The following is a 20,997-nucleotide window of genomic DNA, read 5'->3' as shown; positions in this document are numbered from 1 at the left end:
GGTTTATGGGAATAAGGGTCACGGTTGTCATTGATCTGCACCCTCTCTCTCTGCAAAGTCTGTCATAAACAGCCAGTGAATTCCCATGGGAACTGTAATCTTGTCTTCTTAGGACAAGCCCTCATTGACTTCTCCTGGTTTTGCATATGGGAAGCCAGCTAACACTTTCATGTAAGTTTTTTGGTACCAAACAAAGACGGAGTTCCAAATAGTGAAGAAAGAATGTATGTGTATGTTTTTCTCCTCCGTTGAAACAGGAAGCATTACTAGAGAATAATTTCTGTAATGTAGCCATTGTTTGCCAATGAGTAGGCTGAGAGTCAGCTTCAACACTGGTGGTTTTTAGCTGAGAGCCAAGAAAGTGGTCATAGAAAATACCAATGTGCGTGCCCAAAGTCATCACCCTCTGAGCATGAGTGCTTCCCTTGGCAGGCACGCCTTGGCAGTGTTTATGGTTCTTGGTGCCAGTCTTAAAGTCACTGAAGAAACATCCTTCCTCTAGACTGTTTGGGAAACAAAAATGGGAAAGCCCCATTTCAAAATAATCTTGTAGAAATGAACCTTAAGGAATGAAACTCCTGTTTTGGAAGCGAGAACTTGATGACTCACTCGGGCTTTGTTCCCCAAAGCAGCTCTGTTCTTCCCCTTGCTGCTGCGCTTCCCTCAGCCAACCCAAATCTCCAGGATCCTGGGTGTCTGGGTGTCAACTTCCTTCTTCTATGGAACACACTAGGCTGCCAGGCTTCACCCCACATGGGTTTCCCCTTTCTTTTGACCCCCACAAAAACGTGGCCTCCCCTCTAAGTGCCATTTTTAGCAGTCCTGATGTCTACATGCCTGGTGCCTGGCATGCCAACTGGAAATCTAGAGGAAGCTGTAGATGTCTGCCTGAAATGCTGAACATGCATATGCAACGCTGTGACATCCTGCCTGCATTTTGAGGGGCCACAGGCTCCCTGAAATGCTCAGACAGGAGCCTCTCTGGGTTGTGGAGTCCCAGATCTGCAATCTTGAGCAAAAAAACAACATAGACTTTAGATTAACGGACTTTCTTAATTACTGTTTTCTATGATACAATGTGTAGGTATAGGGATTCCTCCCATCCTTTCCCCTTCCTCATTCCCATTTTTCCCTGCTGTTGCTGTCCGGCAGTGAGGAGACTTGATGCACAGAGCCAATGATCACGCATGTGGACTGCTGACTGACGGTCAATATCTCAAGTTAATTAGCAGCAGATTTTTAAAGACTGAGGGTTACATAGGCAAGAGAGGAGGGTCTGAAACAGGATGTGGTTTACACGCTTGAACGCAAGCCAGGGTCAATCAGTAGGCAATGTGTACTCCTAGCAGGCTACCAGTAATTAAACAGCATACACAAGAAGAAAAAGCACCCATCTTCCACCTGTCATCAAACCGTGAGGATTAGGGACTTTCTGTGCCTGTGCTTTTCCATTCCAACTGCCTCAAGACCTTTGCCCTGAGTTCCTGGAGTTTTCTCACAGGTTTATAGCTGGCTACAGTTTCACACTGGCAAGGTTCTCCATTGTCCTCTCCTAATTAATTGTCTCCCTACAAGGGAGTTCCTACACCCATGTCTTCCCGTCCAAGTGCTTCGGGATCTTTGCCCTGAATTCTCAGAGCTTTCTCACAAAATTACATTTGGTTCCAGTTTTACACTAGCAAGGCTTGTCAGCCAGATTCCTGCCTTCCCACACCCTCCTGCCATTTTTCCTCACATTATCACAATAGTGTAATCCCTTAGCAGCAGTTACAAGTTTAACTTTCTGCTGTTTAAGTGTGTCATGACATGGTAGGTATAATCAAAGGTCATACTAGGCATCTAGTGTCATGCTGTACGGATATATTTACCTGTTTCATTGAGAGTTCTACTTTTATTTGGGGATAGAGACACATACTGCAAGGTGGTATGCTGGTCTCCATTATACAGTTCATCTGTGAGAATATACATACGTACTTCATTATACATCTACTTTGTATTTTGCATGAAGGCTGCCTTATATCAGGGAGAACATTTGATAGTTGTCCATTTGGGATTAGCTTATGTCAGCATTCATAATGGTCTCACGTTGGGACCATTTTGTTGCAGATGGTAGGATTTTATTCTTTTTTATAGTTGCATAGTGTTACATGGAGTAGATGTACCACAGTTTCTTATCTAACCCTCTTTCTAGGGACATCTGGACTGTTTCCATGTCAAAACTGAGTGTGACTCTATCTTCCATCTTTGGTTGTCTTGGAGAGCTGTTAACCATTTTAAACCTCCTCCCCTGCTCCAATGTATGTGAAGATAATTATGGTAGCATGAAGGTTACTTAAAAGGTGTAAGTGAAATAAGATATGTGAAAGCGCCTAATCTAGCGCCAGCCGCCACGGAGGCATTTAATAAAATGCTAACATCTTATTTTTCTCACATATGATCTGGTTGGTACTTAGCACATACGTATCTAGTGCATACTGTTATTTTCATGATTAATTAGCATCTGTGAGCACTCACTGTTTTCCAGGAATTTGTAATGTACTTTCAGAGAGATTACATTTCTACATTGAAGCTGTGCTCACTCCCTGAGTAAAACGCGTGTCATCTGAGGACAGAAGCTGTAGATTTCCATGCCCACTGCACCTGCCCCAAGCATAAGGACATCCAGGTATTCATCGAGTGCCATCATTGTTAAGCGGCAGTTTGTGTTTAGGTGTGTGTCCCCAGCACGGTCAACCTGGAGCAAGATGACCCAGATCAGCAGGAGTGGGTTGCAGTCTCAGGTCTGTGGCTTCTTTTAGCTTGCTGGTAAAGCTATGGCATTCATTTCCTTTCAACAGAGACATTAAAGAGCCACTTTAGTTGTGTTTTCTCCATTAGAAATTTGTGTTTTCCTTAGATTGAACACTAAATTTGTGAAATGATAAGTATTCATGCAAACACTTGGTTAAAACTACAGTTTTTAAAATATGTCTGGGTATTTATTTTAACAATAATCTTATGTTTTCAAAACCAGTTGTTTGGGCCTGCCGCTGTAACCTTCTGTCTCTCCGCCTCTCTGTGTATCTGTCTTTCCAAAAAATTTTTTTGAAAAAGTTGTTTGTGCTTGGGATTTTTGCATTGTAAACGGGAACTGATCTATACAGAAACAGCTGAAGAACACAGCCTCTATTACAAAGTTGCACAGAGATTGTTCTTTTTGGAAATTACTTTCTTTCTTAGCTTTCTATTTCTTTCAACCAGTTTTTCACTAACTTTAACAGGCTTGAGTTTCCAGTTTGATAAAAATTTTATCTCCTAATAGATCTTCGATGACAAAATATGCGAACATTTGTAAAATGTGGTATGTTGTGCAGAAAAACCCCTCTTGGAAACCTTGACTTAATTGTAGGTTGTTGTGAACAAATGATCCATGGAGTTTTGGAAAGCAAACGTGAAAGCTAGAAAATGCAAGGACTGTGAGTGTCACATGCATTTATGAGATTCCTTGCCGCTCTTATTTTCGCAGTATTTTATAGCTCACATGAATCTTTTACACTTGTGTGTTTAGCTCTGGTGGGAGTTCCCCCAGGAAGTAAAGTTGTGTCACTGTTCAGCAGATGAGGGACACAAGACTCCCAGCTAAAATGAGTTGCCGTGCAGTAATGAGGCAGTTAGATGGTGCCTTGTGTTTGTGAAGCTCTTACAAACGCTCTTCTTTATGCTTTTGTCCAGTCGCTGCTTACCCTACACATCTTTTGGACACATTGGTTGATCAAATTGTAATTTTGGACTACTCTGTGGTCGCATTCTCAATGCTGTGTGTTTATTAGTAAGCTCAGCTTATAAAGTCATAGAAATTAGGCCCAGTCAATAGCTGAAACCAAAATGCCGAGGATCCAATGACCAGATGCTTGCTTACCTTCATTTTGGTAGAGATGATACATCTGTACGTCCAGGCATAGAGGCAGACTGGCGCCTCTGCAGAACAGAGGGCATCCAGAGTGGTCATGCCGGAAAGGAGGACCACCTCCTAGTGCTGCTGTCCAAAGCAGGCACTCACGGGATCCAGGAGCTGACACCAGGGCCCCGTCCCTTCAGGGAGACTTTTCCAGCCAATACATCCTTTCCTGCCTTTTCATTTGCTACCCAAAGCTTTGTAGTCTCTGCCATTGTCTTCTATAGTAACGCAGGCCTGAGCATTATTGCGTGAACCCCAGTATCCATATCATGTTACAGTCAGGATGTCACTATAGATTTGTTCTCTGGATCTCCAGGGATGCTGAGGGAGTCATTCTATGTGGACCCATGCATTATGAAGTTAGCTTTCACAACCTAAGCAACTCACCCATTTCCAATAATGACATGTTCTTCAGTCTTGGCATCTGCATGTGTGCCCTTGTAACTACAACATGTTATAGTGGGCATTTCACTACAGAAATGATTCCTGGATTTCTAGAGATGCCAAAGGAGTCATACTGTGTGCGCCCATGCACTGTGGAGTTAACTGTCACAATCGAAGCAATTGATCCATTTCCAATGACAACATGCCCACAGATGGCTTACTAGAATCATTTATTCCTGATCCAACTCGATTAGCATCCTCTATGGAATCTATTTTTAATAGTTTTATATTTTGTGTCACTGTTTGCCATATATTTTTCTTCAAATAATTTTTCCTCTCTTCTATGATTGAGGAAATCCTGAATTTACATAGAGTTTCTTTACCTATAGAAAGTGTCAAGAATCATCATTCTTTTAAAGGATTTGGGTCAAGGTCTTCCTTGTGAGCTCAGAGCTCAGCTGAATCGCTGTATCCCCTCACACAGAAGCTCTGACTTTCAGGAAGAGACATAAGCAGCTGGCACCCCTGGAGACAGACCAGGAGCAGGTCATGTTATGGGGGCAGCCATGAAGGTACTGGATGGAACCTGTTAACCAGAATTCCCAGCTTTGAGGAATACACTCGGGATTATGAAATGAAGCTGTGCTACTGCTGTGTGGCTGTGAGACCATTGCTCTGCCCGTGGGAACTCTGAGACTGTTCACCCTCTGCTGTGACTCCCCCGGCAAGGTAGCCTTTACTGTGGCTGAAGGAGACAGCTCAGTCTTAAGTCTCTGTTACCAAAGAGCACCACTTAATCATAAAAACTATGACCTTCTCTAGACTAACCTACTGGTTCTTATCTTCTAAACATCAGTTCTTGAAAAGAGCCAGCTATTTCTCCTTTGCTTTGTTTAAAACATTAAAAGCCAATGGATAAAGAAAATCAAAGACCTTCCTGAAGTAAATGATGCTATTGTATTACCTATGAGTCAGTGAGGAAATTAATAAAAAAAAAAACTGTTTTTGAGTGCAGGAAAATAAAATAAAAATATCAAACCAGTGATATATTGGTCATTCAGTAACACGTTATTTAACTTCATGTTGCAGTAAATTTTCTATTTTTCTCTCTGTTGTTGATTTTGCTTTATGGATTTTCATTTAAGAGGATGTGTAGTTGAGACTATTACATACAATTGTGAAGATAAAATGTAGTGTGCATCTCTACTTCTAAATCAAAGATGGACTCCCAACAAAACTACTAAATGTATCTTGACAATAAGATACTTGAGTCCCTGCCATTGTCCATGCCTACAATGTCAGGATACACTTAAATAGCTGAATGGTGAACATATGACTGATTGTGAATGACTATACTATCGTAATGACATGGGGAAAATCATTGGAGAGAGGCAATTTGAGGAGAGAAAAAGGGAAATCCTAGAGCCTATGGAATTGTATCATGGTATAACAATAATAATAGTGAAAGAAAAAGTAGAAATTACATTATAGATAGAGATAGATAGATAGATAGATAGATAGATAGATAGATAGATAGATAGAATGCATGAGAAAACCAAATGCGTAAGCACTCACACGAGAGTTTGTGAGTGACATCTGGCAGTGGCAATGGACCACATCAGTTCTGGACTGTACTTTGCCAGACCCTGCCTGCCACAGGTTTTCTCAAAATATCTTGAAAAAAATATGGATGAAGTCAGAGAGGGGAAAAAAAGGAAGAATGAAAGAAATGATAGGGAAGCTTCTCTTGAGACAGAAAATATGGTGTTTATCCGTAAGTGTGTGCGTGTGTGTGTGTGTGTGTGTGTGTGTGCATACCCACTTCATGCATTCTCAGAGCACGGGAAGTCTCAGAAGTAGCTAGTCCAACCTTCTGCTCAACACATTATCATTTTTACAACACTATGAATGGCTTATGTAACTGCTATTTCTATTTAAATATCACTGATGAGATAAAGTTCAGTATTTCATAAGACATATCACCGAATATTCAAACAACAGTAATGGTTAGAAATGTTTTGTCATGACATTGAATGAGAATGTGCCTCATTATTTCCTCATTGGCCTTAGTTCTCTTGCCTAGAGGCACATAGGACCTCTCTAATCCATCTTGCCTAAGAGAACGCTCAGTGAGTATTTGATGGCTGTTAGAACAGTGAGGCTGATGTGCTGATCATATCATCTTCAGCAAGAAGGGAACATCTAACATCTCTTGAGCACTCCTTGTAAGTGCTGTACCAAGCATTTCATGTTCTTATCTCATTGGTTCTCACAACTTGCTGAAATAAATGCTTCTCAGGAGTTCTTTTAGAGAGGAGGAAACTGAGATCTCCAAAAATGGAATATCCTGCCGTGGACAACATACAAGCAGGAAGGAGCTGGGGTCAGGATCAGGCAGTGTGACGAGGGATGGAGATTTCTTGGTGGACTCCTCCTGGCTTCATGGTAGTGTGCTGTCCCCTGGAAGACACCTGCAAATGCATGCCTGTTTTCTGACGGGAGGTTGGTAGAGACCGGAAGACACCATTGGCTGTGATTTCCTGCACTCATCCTTCATGTGCATTCTGTTCTCATTACATCCTTATAACAGGAGCATAACAGGAGCATAATCTTACAGGTCCTTGCATCAGGGTTAAAGCTCTTAGAAGCCAGATGGGCAGCAAGTTGTGATTGTAGTGATTTTTTTCAGGTCAATGCATCACAAGAGTTGCATTTACAGAAGAGTTAGATGGGTAGTCTCCACCAAGCCCCGCCCTGATGGCCAATTGGCTCTCCATAAAGGTGGGCCAATTAGATGAGAAGATGAGTGGATGCATGGCCTCGCTTAGAAGACAGTTCTTTTCTAGAAAGTTCGGAAAGCTCTTCACAGAATATAATTGGCATCAGTGCCTAAATACTGATTCTTCCAATGCAGCGTACTTTGTTGTAGTTTTAACATCATGAATGAATGCAGAGTTCAAGTCTGTTCTCCAAAGACACTTCATGTCCTTTTCGTGATTGTCATGCTTTCTGCAGTTTAGGCCAGATGTCCCTAACATTAGGGACCTGGTATCTCAGTCTGCCACCAACTTCGGTTGAGAGCAATAGAAATTTTGCCAGTTACTTTAAAGAAAATACAATGAAATGACATGAAACAAAACCACTACATTCTACCTTCTATCAACTTTTGTAGGTTGTGATTACAGACATGTAAATTTCTATTTCTCTGTTGATCTGATTCACCTTTGCAAATGTTTTAGACATTGATTTCCCTTGAGTATAACTTTTTGGATTTTATGCTTTTTCTTTTTTGTGCTTCATAGAGCGTCCAGTCTCTTGTCACATCTCTGCGACTTCTCACTTTCCAAGAGTTACACCTCTGAGAAATGTGATCTCCTCTGCATGTTAACATGAGTCCCTGGGCTTGAGTGTTTGCTGAACCCTGCACTTCATGAACCAGAAGAAACTCATTTTTCCAAATAATTTCATAATGCCCTCTTGGTTGTGCTTGTTTGTTGACATGTCAAGGGGAGGGGAAAAATTAAAAAGCATAAATAGTAACTGTAAGGAGTCAGAGGACTAGAAAAGGGGCAAGGGGAAGCCGCTAGAAGCACTGTGCAGAACACGTCTGTAACTAAAACACCTAACAGTGTAATCAGTGTTCTTTGTCGTATTAGCATGATGAATGAATGCAATGTGCCAGTGCATTCTCCAGAAAGACCTCATGACCCTTGCATCATCTTCGGGATTTGTGTGCTTTAAGCCGGATGCCCCGTGTTTAAGAGACTCAGGACCTGGGAGGAACGGGTTGCTACGTTACTAGACATTGCCCAAGATGGAGATGTTTCCTGTGGCACTTGAGCCGTAGCTGTAGGAGGTCTGGTGGTTTTCATGCCAATCTGACTTTTCTGTTGCTAATGGTATTTATTTTTGTGTTGTCTCTGCTAGGTTTGCTGGGATGGGAAACCTGCTCAAAGTCCTTACCAGGGAAATTGAAAACTATCCACACTTTTTCCTGGATTTTGAAAGTAAGTTCCAAAGATTATAACATCCTAATGAAAACAATTCCTTTTTTGTGGCTTATTGATAGAGAAGTTATAGCCTAAAGTTGTTGTGTGATACTTAGACCAAATTCAAATGGTGATATGCATTCTTCCTGAGGTCATTTCTCAGAATATTTTTCTTCTATGTTTTTAGAAATTAAGGCAAAAATCATTTTAATGTGCCCATGATTATTTTTGAAATTAGGAATAGTCAACTTTCACAAATCCACATAAATCATCATTATGTATTTTTTTCAAAAAAAACTTTTATGAACTAGTAGGTATTCTAATGTACACAGATTAATATTAAAAGATCTCTGGACAGGAAAGAAAGCAGTCACCACTAACAGAAATACAATATTTTTAGTTATTTCCACCTGTCCTTTATGTGTTATTTGAGTGCATGGAATCATTTTAAGATTTTGAGGTTACTAGTACCTATCCCTTTTATCCAACAGGTTGTTTCTTTTAGCAAACACTTCAGTTTTTTCTTAAGTAAAAATGACTTAAGAATCATGATTGAATATTATATAGATTTTCTTTTACCTTGTCTGTTTTAATGATGAAATATATTTTACAAATGAAACATTCATGTTTAATGAAACTAAACCTATATTTCCAACTTCTGTTTTATGTGTCCCTTTTTAAAATGATACTTCCCCCGGTAGCAAGCACCGTAAATGGCTTTTCCCCCAGTGTTCACCACTTGTTATATACTTTAATCTTCTTTAAACATTAATTTTTTATGTGTTTTATTTATATTCCAGATGGTAGATATAGATTAATGATGTTCTTAACAGTGGTTTGCTATGCAAATGCTAGAAGATTTCTCCAAGAAATGCCAGAATAAAAGGCATCTGCTCAATACATTTAGTGTATTTGAAGCAGTTATTAAGAAAGTGGCCCAAAGGCTCATATGGCCTGTAAATACAGATATCTTGAATAATATTCAAGGAAAGATGTCTCACTTTTGATCAGTATGACTGTGTTGTTGGTGTTGTTGCAGTTGCTGTTAAGCTCAGCTCACAGAGGCAGAGCTGAGAGCTCCAAAGCCAGGCCCACTGGATCCATGGGAAGAAATGTGCCTTTCTGTGGGCCTAACTTTTGCTACTCCCTTAAAATGTACCTGAAGGTATTTTAAACAGTTTGTAGAAAATGGCATTAAAAGATACATTTTCTTTGGTGAGGAAAAAAAAAAGAGAGATCCATACATATAAACAGTCTTCAAAAAGTTCATCAATTGGATATTGTGAAAAACTATGGCTGGATACCAAAATAGGGTTTTACATCAGAATAAGCTTATCTTTTAATTCCACTTTCCATGACCTTTTGGAAGTGTTCTGTTATGTTTTGTTACTGTTAAAATAATGATGCATTAACAGCTGTTTCTAGAATAGTGTGTACTCTGACCACCCATGTGTTTGCTATTTACCTTTTAAATCACTGCCTTCCATTTCTTACCATTCACTGTTGTTTGTGGGAAGCCCCATGTTCCAAGTGCCCCTGCTTATTCTTGCATGGACCTATTGGAATTCAGAATCCCCACTTGCCTGTTGAACTGTCCCTGGTTTCTTGGCTTTCAACAGAAGCAAATGTCAATTTATTTATCAAAAGCAAATTTAGAAGCCTTTACCTTAATAAAAATGAAATATACAGAGAGTAAAGCAGTAGTGTCTTTCCGTTGGCATCTCTGGAGGACCAGGCTTGAAATGCTCCACTTAGGAATCCCTGTTCCATCATGTCAGGCAGGTGTGGGTAGAGCAAGTCCTCAATTTCTCCTTCTTTCCAATAAAAGTACTCTGACCTGGTCATTCTTTGCACATTTTCTTAACAGCCTATGTAAAGAAAATTCACAGTGGTGAAATAAAGCATTAAGGAGTTTTGACTTTGAGTGAGATTCATGATTTGAAAACTCCATTTGTGCAGTTTATTCAAAATCAGGACATATGCCCAGATTATCATGCCTAGTAGCTCATTACTATGAATAGAACTATTGAATTTTGAGAAAATAGCAGATTAACTTTAGGAAAATTGTATAGAATTCTGTTTATTTCTTCTTTCATCCCAAAGTGATTAACTTTATTCCCCTGGAACTGTGAGAAGATAGCTGAGGAAGTGCCCTTACGAGCTCATCACAAGCAGTTTCCTGGAACTGCTGCCACTACTTCTCTGCTCCTGAATAGAAAGGACATCTTTGCCATCTGCAGATTAATACATCTGGGGGGAAAGGGGAATTATTTTGCTTTTTTTCTGATGCTGAAAACTCTGTTTTCTAAATGTACTTTCCAAGAAAGAATATTGCTGACTTGGAGGGATAGGAAAAATAGGCTATGTTCACAATTTCCCTGGAGTCTATAAATTTAAGCATAATCCCCCAAGAGTATTTATACCATGTTTGTGAATTTCCATGAAAGCCAAGCCGCATCAGAATTCAGAGTTAACCCAGAACAGTGCAGTCATTGCCTTGTGAAGTCTCCAGCTACAACAAAGGATAAGATAGGCACACATTTCAGGACAAAATAAGGGACTTAAGAGAAGCATTGTGTGGCATGTGTAAAGAGGTAGAAAGAGTATTGTTGAGTTTCTGAAAGTAGAAAACTGCATAAGGAATCGGATAAGTCTCCTGGCAAGAGGTGGCATTTGAAAAGAACCAAAAGAGAGAGAGGTTTTTCTACAGACATATATGTGAGGAGGAGCTTTCTAACAGATGGAAACCGTATGTTTGAACCATAGACATTGAAGCAGAAGGTGTGTGTAATGAACAAGCAGAAGGCCAATTTAGACAGAGAAGCAAATGCCAGTTGAAAAGAAATATGACTGCAATGGAAGGCTGCTTGGGTTAAGCCACAGCAGGCACAGATGCCAAACTGAGGCGCTCCATGACCAGGACCTTCCTCCAAAGAGATGAGCCAAAACTCCAGGGGGAAAACTTGAAAGCAGACAAGAGCTAAGCAGATGAGAACTTAGGGCATAATTTTGCCTGAGTAGGTAAGGATCCTGGGAGAAGGGAGGATCCTTACTAAACTGAAACTCACTCAGGTTGCTAACCTGGCATTTAGCCCCATGCTAAGCTCAGAGCACTGTGCAGCATGGAGATGTTTGTAGCACAGGCAGGTTCTGTGAAGGATCAGAGAAGAGCAAGCCACACTCTGGCCTTGAGACAACACAGACACTCAGGAAGGGGGGAATGTCAGTGGGCTCCAATGCATCAGAGCAGTCAGGTAGAAAAGGGCTTGAAAAGAGTATGGTGAACCAAGCAGTGAGTTGCCTTGGTGACCACTGAAAAGACACGTTCAGAAGTGATTGCAGGGATACAGAGTCTGGATCTCAAAGGGTAAGAAATAAGGACCAAAGGGAGAAAAATAGGTTTGTTTGTGCATACTCACTGCCTGAATGAATATAATACTCCTGCTTCAAGCTTCCAAGATTCTTTTTTGAAGCTGGCTGACAGAATGTAATTGAACTAGGTCAAACAGATGTAATTAAGCTAGGCCAAAACACAGCACAAATTTAGACCCATCTGTCTATAGGCTTTCCAGTTGTGGAGATCTGACTTAAATTCTTATTGATCTTTGCAGTGAATTCTGCACTTTATGCTCACATTTCTTCACAAACAATATTCTTTTCATACCTCCACATTTTTCTCTTTTTCACTTCCTACCACTTTTCAGTGACTATTCTTGTAAGGTTGGATAACAGAGAGAAATGAAATATTAATACAACCATTTCCTCATCCTTTGTGAGTGACAGTTTGAGGGAGAGGGTACAGGTGGAAATGTGCCAGAAGTCCTGCTAGTGATTGCTGTACCAGATCAATCAAGAAGGCACCCAGTAGGGTTCAGGTCTTATTCTTGCAGTCCAGGAGTGCATGTCATTTCCAGAACAAAAGTATCATTAAAAATGTCTGGCAAACTTCTTTTTTCTTGTCTAAAGAGATTATTTATTTGTTTATCCATTTATTCTTGACTGAAAAGATTATTTACTTATCCATTTATTCATTTATTTATTAATCTGAAAGCATCACAGAAAGAAATGTGCTTTCTTTTTACTTAATTCTCTGAGCCTCACCCAGAATTCAAATTGAGTGGTCTTTTCCCGTAGATCTCCACTTTACCAATTTTTCCAGGTGCTTTTGGTGACTAGCAAGTTCAGGAATCAGTCTAAGTAATACATGCAAGTGGATCAGTCGATAGTCAATCCTGTTGTGAAGGCAGCTAAGCCAAGGAGCCTTCCAAGTCCCATGATTTGGAGCATCAAAATAACCAGAAGTTCAAATAGATAAAAGTATGTGCTTCTTTCTCACACCTGTCCATCTCGGCAATCAGCAAACTACTTATCCTATCAAATAGGCTTTGGGGATCTGATTAGTCATTTTTCCAAAGAAGATAAGCAAGTTGCCAGTAGTCACATAAAAAGCTGTTCACTTTCATAACCATGAAAGAGTCCCACTCCAAATTACAGTGAGATGGCACTTCGTGCATGCAGGATTGTTCTAATCAAAGAGAGTCCATAGAAGGTGCTGCTGAGGGCACGCAGGTCTTGGAATCCATAGAAAGAGCTCAAAAAGCACTCTGGAAGCTTCTTCAATGGTTAAACATGAAGATACCATGTGAGTCACCTATTCTACTAAGTATATATATTCAAAGGAAATAAAAATAGACTTGTGAGCCCATCAAGAGAGTCTTGCATGAGGATTTATAGAAGCACTACTTGTAGATACTGAAAAAAATGCAAACAAATCAGGTGACTATCTTCTAATGAATGGGCAAATAAAGGTGGTGCATCTGTGATGGACTATTACTGAACAGTCTAAAGAAAGGAAGTACTGTGCATTCTGTGAAATGGACAAACCTTGAAATTCTTGTGCCTAGTGAGAGAATTCAGTCACAAGTCACAAAATGTATGATCCTGTTTATATGAAATGTTTAAACAGGGAAAGAAAGTATATTAATTTTTGTCTAGGTGTGGAGGTGGGAGACAGAATTGGATCCAACACAGAATATATTTTAAGACCTGGAACTATATGCTTCAAATGGTTTAGTTAAATCCCAACAGACCTTTTGAATATAAATGAAAACCAAAGAGTCCTTTAGAAGACTTAGCTTCCTTTTTCTCTAGTTAATGCTACCATTCTTCCCTCTGCAAGGAACATTGAATGTTTCTTCTTTGACTGACTGTTGCCACTTTTTAAAATTTATTTTTATTGATGCACAACGTATATATATATATTCAAATACACAAATGTTAAATATCTATTTCAATCAATTTTGACAAATACTGCACTCTGTCAAGACCTAGGGTATTTTTATTACTCCCAGAAAGTTTCAGCAAACATCTTCCCAGTCTACTGATCAGATCTGATATACAAATATATATAAATAAATATATATATGTGTGTATCAATTTAGCTAATCCATAGTTACTGCTTTTACATAAATTTAATTTTATAGAGGCCACTGTTGTGGCATAGTGAGTTAAGTCACTACCTGTGAAACCAGTATCCCATATGGATGCCAGTTCTATCCTGGCTGCCTCTCTTCCAGTCTAGCTCCCTACTGATGGCCTGGTTTAGCAGTGGGAGGTTGTCTAAGTGCTCAGACCTTCCACCCACATGGGAGAAACAAAAGAAGTTCTCTTGGCTTTTGGCTTCAGCCTGGACTAGACCCAGCTGTTCAATGATTTGGGAAGTGAACCAACAGATGAAAGATCTCTCTCTCTCCCTCCCTCCCTCTATTTCTATAACACTGCCATTCAAATAATAAATATTTAAAAATTTTAGTGAAATAGTATATGCTTTGTATACAAATGTAATTCAAAAAATATGTATGAATTCATTTTGGTGAAAATAAATTTTGATGTCCTTGTATATAAGGGTCTTGAAATATTCATGGAAAATATGTGTCAAAAAACTATGTATACATACGCCCAGCATTGTAGCTTAGTGGACAATGTCCTCACCTTGCATGCTCCAGGATCCTATATGGGCACTGGTTCTAATCCTGGCAATCCTGCTTCCCATCCAACTCCATGCTTGTGAAATGGGAAAGCAGTCGAGGATGGCCCAAAGCTGTGGGAGACCTGGAAGAGACTCCAGGCTCCTGGCTTTGGATCAGCAGAGCTCTGGTTACTGTGGCCACTTGGGGAGTGAATCAACGGATGGAAGATAAAAATAAAATAAAATTTTAAAAAGCATGAATTTCAATTTTTGCACCAAAAAAAGGATATCCATTAATTTTATTTTTCATGAACTTTTTGACGTGTCCTCATCTATTTTATTTCATGTTTTTGAGATTCGGCCACACCACTATATGTATTGGAAGTATTTTCCTTTTGTTTGTTGAATATTCTGTCGTATGACAGTTTGTGTTTTTATTGCCTTGTTGACAACCACCTCAACTCTTTTTTGTTTGGGGGTATTGTGAGTAACCCAGCAATGAAAATTCTTGGAGAACATTTGTAGGTTTAATTTTTGCTGGATAAGTATGTGGCAGTGTATATGGCAATAGGGTGGCTATGTGTAGCTTTTCAAGAAACTATGAAACTGTTTTCCAAATAGGAGTGGAATGATAACCTTTTGCTGTTAATTATTTGAGACATAGCAAGACACAGAGCGTGCATGTGTATGTGTGTTCATAGCTGATGTTCCCAAAGTATTCACAACATCTGGGGCTATGCTGAGCGGATGCCAAGAAGTGAAAAACTGCATATAGGCCTGTCATATGGATAGTAAGGATCCAATTGTTTGAGCCATCACCATTGCCCCCCAGCATCTGTTACTAGGAGCTAGAAAAAGGACAAGGACTGCACTAGGCTATGCACCTGCCTTTCATTGTGTGCTGAACTTTCATTTGTGTAACTGGTGATGTTGAACATTTTTTCATGTGCACTTTGCTTGTCTTTTCAGTGAAATGTCTGTCCTTTGCCCATTTTAATTAGATCATTTTTCTTTGTTTTACTGAGTTGTAACTCTTTCTGTATTCCACTTCCCTGTATTTTGTGAGGTGCATCTTACAAATATTTGTACACTGCATGAGTTTGCCTATTTATTTCTGTAGTCTTTTCATAAAGACATTTTAAAACTTGATTAAGTCCAATTTATCATTTACTAATTTTATGCTAAACATTTGTTGTTTCCTCTAAAAAATACCTTGACCTATCCCTATATAATAAAGTTATTCTACTTTGTTTCTTCCTAAAATATCTGTCATTTAAAACTTTAAATGTAGGTCACAAAACGATCTTAAACTAATTTGTGTGTAAATAATGAGACTAATACAGAGGGCGTAGAATTGCAACATAGTTGGATTCTTTTACTGCTCTGTCACAAATCTGCTTCCTATAATAGGTAGAGGAGTACTTGTAGATTCTGCTTTCCCTCCTCAATATATTGATATACCTTTTAGCCAGTTACCATCAAACACAGCTAAAGAGTAGGTCTTTACATTAGGAGTAATAAGTTGGTTACCTTTTATGTTCTTTTTCAAGATGGTTTTGGTTATTTTAGACTCTTTGCTTTTTAAAATAATTTCTCTAGTTACTTCCAAATTTCTTTACAATTTCTCTAGCTGGGATGTTCATTATAATTACTTGAAATGTATACACCTGGGCACAGCACGATAGCATAGTGGTTAAGGTCCTCACCTTGAATGTGCCAGGATTCCATATGGACACCGGTTCTAATCCTGGTGGCTCTGCTTCCCATCCAGCTCCCTGCCTGGAAAAGCAGTGGAGGACAGCCCAAACCTTTGGGACCCTGCACCCACGTGGGAGACCCAGAAGAGGCTCCTGGCTTTGGATTGGCTCAGCTCCAGCAGTTTCAGCTGCTTAGGGAGTGAACCATCGAATGGAAGATCTTCCTCTCTGTCTCTTCTCTCTGTATATCTGCCTTTCCAATAAAAATAAATAAATCAAAAAAAAAATGTAGACACCTAATCAGAATTAACATCTGAAAATGACTAATTCTTTCTGCCTGTGACTTTCCAATTAGTTAGAGATTCTTTCATTTCACTTATTGGCATCTTATAGTTTTCAAGATAGAAATCTTGCATATATTTTGTTCTATGTATTCCTAAGTATTTTATATTTTAAACATAACAACTTTGTTATACTTTGGATAATAGATGCTTTCCCAAACTTTTGCTTGTATCTTATTTGTGTCTTTATCATTAAAGTGTTATTTCTGATAAGCAACATATAGTTGACCTTAGCTTTACATCCTGGCTGATAATATCTACCTTTTGATTGTAATGTTTAGTACAAATGCATTTTATTAATATGTATATATTAGCCTTTTATCTAAGTGTATATAAATATTTATTCTATTAAATTTAGTTAATGTTTTATTTCAGTCTATCTTGGTGTTTTATCCACTTTGTACATTTTTACCGCTCTTTTTCTCCCAATGTCTTTCAGCCTTTTGATTAAATTAACTGTGTATGTTGTATGTGTGTGTGAGAGAGAGAGAGAGAGTTGACTCAATAGTGTGTACATGGGCTATCATCTTTTTTACCGACACATTTGTTTATTCTGGTGCCCTCTAATTCCTCTTACATAACTAGGTCTCTGGCATCATTGCATCTTAGTGTAATAAGGTTTGTTTATTTGTTTGTCTGTTGTAAGACTATCGGGAACAAATTTCTTGAGTTTCTGTCTACACATATTTTCAGTTTTGAAGCATATACATCTCTGAGTGTGGAATTCCAAGGTCGGCAGGGCCAGGGTTTTGTTGTTGTTGTTTTGTTTAGTTTTGTTTTGTTTCGTTTTGCTTTGTCTTCTTGAAGCTGTTGAAACAAGTCATTCTATTGTTTCCCAGCCTCATTGTTTCTGATAGGAAGTCAGTCACCATTCATATCATTCCTCCTCTACGCATAACATATCTCTTCTCCTCTGGCAGCTGACAAAGGCATCAGATTATCTGTCTTTATGTCACTTTCATTAGGGCATGCTTCATATGTTGGCTTTGTCTTTATCCTGTATAGGATTCCATAAGATTCTTGGATGAATGAATTGATCTATAGAGTAATCTTCAGAATCATTGACCATTATTTTTTCAGACACTTCTTCTGTTCCATTTTCTTTCTCTTCTTCTTCTGGGATATCACATGTGTGAAAGTTTGTTGATATGTCTAACAGGTCTCGTTTTGTGTTTTATTTGGCTTTGTATTAAAACATGTGTGATTTTTATTGCCCTGTCTGCAAGCTTATATGTAATTTTCCATTTTTAATGTTCCAATTTTAAAAACTATTTTCAATGGATTTACTAAAATTCCTTATTTTCGTATATGTGTCATTCAGCTTATCTTTAAATCCTTTATTTTGGGGTCCTTGTTCATCAGTTACAACTCTGAGCCATCTCTAGGCCTCTCTGAAGTGAATATTTAATTTTTGTGAAATGTTCAGGTTTGCATTTTTATGGTCAGTGTTTATTATTGTTATTGAAGCCAAACCGTATGTTTTAAGGAACAGGAGTAAGTGATGTGAATATTCCGCATATCCATTCAATGACATGCTCCTTCTGTCAAGCCACTGAGTGAGTGAGTGAGTGCGTCCTTCCAATACGGATCTGTGAGCTATACTAGTCCTTAGCTTATACTCAGTTCTCCATGAACTTCAGGTACTGGACAAAAGGATCCCAGCAGTCCCTTTAGCAGATCCTGCAATCAGAAGAGTTTGCCTCTGTTCTTCTGCTCTATGTTAAAGCCTTGAGAGATCCTTTTCATCTGTTTCTTGGGATGACTTTGAGTTTCCTGTGCCTTTTTTTTTTTTTAAGTAAGCGCTTTTATTCCCTCACTCACCAGCGAGCATTGGTGGATTTCACTAGCATTTCCAGCCATGTCTCTTACAGCACATGTGCCTTACGGAACATTCTCCACACTGCTCTACTCCCCGAGGGAAGCTGGCCAGATAAGACCCAGTGTGTGGGGACATTTCTGCAGATCCAGGACTCTGGACTCCAAGCCAATTGTGCGTGCTGTCCTTCGCTTAGTGTGTCCTTGTTGGCAGTTGGTGAAGATTCTTGGAACAGATGCTCAGTAGACACACTCCCCTTCTGCCTGGAAGTCAATGTATTGTGTGAACACTTCCGCCTTTTTCTTCTGACCGACGTTCATGGCATTGTTCTCCTGTAACGTCTTTACCAACTTCAAGACTTTTGTGGTCCCAGATCTCCTGGGAAAGTCACTCCCACCCCTTCGGATTATCATCCATTCAGTAATTTGAAGCATGAGACCTTTTATAAATGAAAAGCAGCAAAAATTTTCCTCACCTATTTTGTGTGTTAGGATGAAATGCTTGGTGATGTCTAACATGAATGACAATCATCATGTAACCTCAAATTCATACTTAGCAAAGTTGGCCCCAATTCTTCTGTCTTGTCTGATACTTCAAACGTATTGAAATTTCCCTGCTTTTCTCAAAATGGGAGATTGCTTTTGGTCTAAACAAGATTGAAACAAAATTCACCCGCTAGTGTTAATAGTTTATTCTTTTTTTGTTGTATGTAGTAAGAGCACTTAACAGGAAGTCTATGCTTTATGAGATTTTAACCGTTATTCAGTATTATTTATGAGCACATTTACAGAGTACATTCCTAGACATACACATTTGATCTCACTGGAACTCCAGAACCATTGATCAGCAACTCATGGTTTTCTTCCTATCAAGTTCCTGACAGTTACCACCCTGCTCTCTACTTCCTGTTGAATTATTTTGCATAACTCAGATGAGGGGAATCATGCAAGATGTACCCTTTGTGATTGGTTAATTTCATTTAGCATAATGTATTCAAGATTCATCATGTGTGTTGTTGTATATGGCAGCAGTCCCATCTTTGGTAATGCTCAAATTAATATGAATACTTGGAGCCTGGCACAATAGCCTAGTAGCTAAACCCTTGCCTTGCATGTCCCTGTATCCCATATAGGCATCTATTCATATCCTGGTTGCTCCACTTCCCCTCCAGCTCTCTGTTTGTGACCTGGGAAAGCAGTAAAGGATGGCCCAAAGTTTTGGGACCCTGCACTCATTTGGAAGAAATTCCCGGCCCTAGCTTTGGATTGGCTGAGTTCCAGCCATCTGTTTTGGCCACATGGGGAGTGAACCAGCAGATGGGAGATCTTTATATCTCCTTCTCTTTGTAAATCTGCCTTTTCAATAAAAATGAATAAACCGTAAAAAAATAGTTAAGCTCTTAGAACTGCTCAAACGAAGAAGGCCATAGGTTCTCAAATCTGAAAACCTCATGAATTTGAAACACTTCTGTCCCAGGAATTTTGGTGCAGGGGTGCTGAGACTGTTGGCATGCACTGTGTAGTCTTTCTTTGTGCATGCTTGATGGAACCGGAACTCCTAATTACAGCCACTCTGATGCAGTTTTTGAGCTGATCGTAGAGGACATTTTCTGTGTCGGGCATCTGCTGTTTGTGAATACCTGCAGGGTCTTCAGTCCTTTAGGGAGGCAGGTAAACCAACTCCTTGATGCAGTGATGATAAATGACCTATCAGGAGCACAGCTTGGGCTGTACCATTCATAAGTCAGAAAATGTGTTTGATCTTAGATTTATAGAATAGAGATCTGGAAGAGTCCTGGGAGACTTCCAAGCATGGGTGACAGGAATGTCAGGTCTGGCTTCTGTTGAGGGTAGCATTCTTACTGGCATGGGCTGCTCCTGAGAAGTGCTGCTGTGTCACTTGTCACTTGACTGCATGGTCACTGGGCATATTCTGCCGTCAGAAGCTGTCACGGATTGGGATTGTCTGCAACTGACTTTCTTGGAAGACATCATTTATTCCTCTAACCACCTGTCATCATGGCAAGCACGTAAAAAGTGACCAGGCACTCATTCATTTGTGAAAGCTGAAAAGCTTGTTCTCAATGACTACCATAGACTGGAAAGGAGGGTGCAAAGTGGGACTAGAAAAGAGCTAACAGGAACAAAGAGCAGGTAGAACAAAGGATTAAGTTCTAGTGTGACGTAGCACAGTAGGGTGAACACATGTGAAAAGAATTCACTGCGTGTTTCAGAATAGCCAGGAGAAGTTATAAATACTTGAGATGATGGATATGCTAATCCTGATTTTATAATTATAGATTTCATTATATACATTTATCAGAATACCACACTGTGCCCTGTTACTATGTATAATTATAATACATCAATTGAATGCTTTCAAAATGAGAAAAGTTCTCCATAAACGTATTCTGAATTCAATGATCCTGTCTTCACATGCCTCGGGTCCTGCAGGAGAGGCAGCATATTCTTGATCCCCAAGCCCCCTAAAGTGCCTGGCTATCCATTTTCACATCACAGATGCTCAGCAAATGTGTTAGATACATTTACCTATTATCTCGTAATGTTTCTCTATTTTTTTAAGATTTTTAAAATTTCTTATTGGAAAGTTAGTTTTACAGAGGAGGAGAGACAGAGAGAAAGATTTTCCATCCTCTGGTTCACTCCCCAAGTGGCTGAAACTGCTGGAGCTGAGCTGATCTGGACCCAGGGGCCAAGAGCTTCTTCCAGGTCTCCCACGTGGGTGCAGGGTCCCAAGGCCTTGAGCCATCCTCTACACTGCTTTCCCAGGTCAAAGCAGGGAGCTGGAAGGGAAGTAGAGCAGCCTGGATATGAAATGGCACCCAAATGGGATCCAGAGGCATGC

At 39.5% G+C, this 20,997-nt stretch overlaps 1 protein-coding gene across 2 annotated transcripts in view; it reads left to right on the top strand.

The window, feature by feature from the left end:
- Positions 1 to 20,997, top strand: part of CYRIA (CYFIP related Rac1 interactor A) — a 101,171-nt gene that overhangs the window by 62,343 nt on the left and 17,831 nt on the right. For both annotated transcript variants that reach the window (XM_040992851.1, XM_040992850.1), the window contains exon 2: positions 8,249 to 8,328. In XM_040992851.1, the coding sequence (XP_040848785.1) occupies positions 8,259 to 8,328 (70 nt within the window). In that variant the 5' untranslated portion in view covers positions 8,249 to 8,258. The remainder of the gene's footprint in view (positions 1 to 8,248; positions 8,329 to 20,997) is intronic.

This window comes from Ochotona curzoniae, unplaced genomic scaffold (genome assembly GCF_017591425.1).
Source record: "Ochotona curzoniae isolate NIBS_2020 unplaced genomic scaffold, NIBS_Ocur_1.0 contig_883, whole genome shotgun sequence".
Lineage (NCBI taxonomy): Eukaryota > Metazoa > Chordata > Mammalia > Lagomorpha > Ochotonidae > Ochotona > Ochotona curzoniae.
This window is presented reverse-complemented; position numbering and strand designations above follow the sequence as displayed.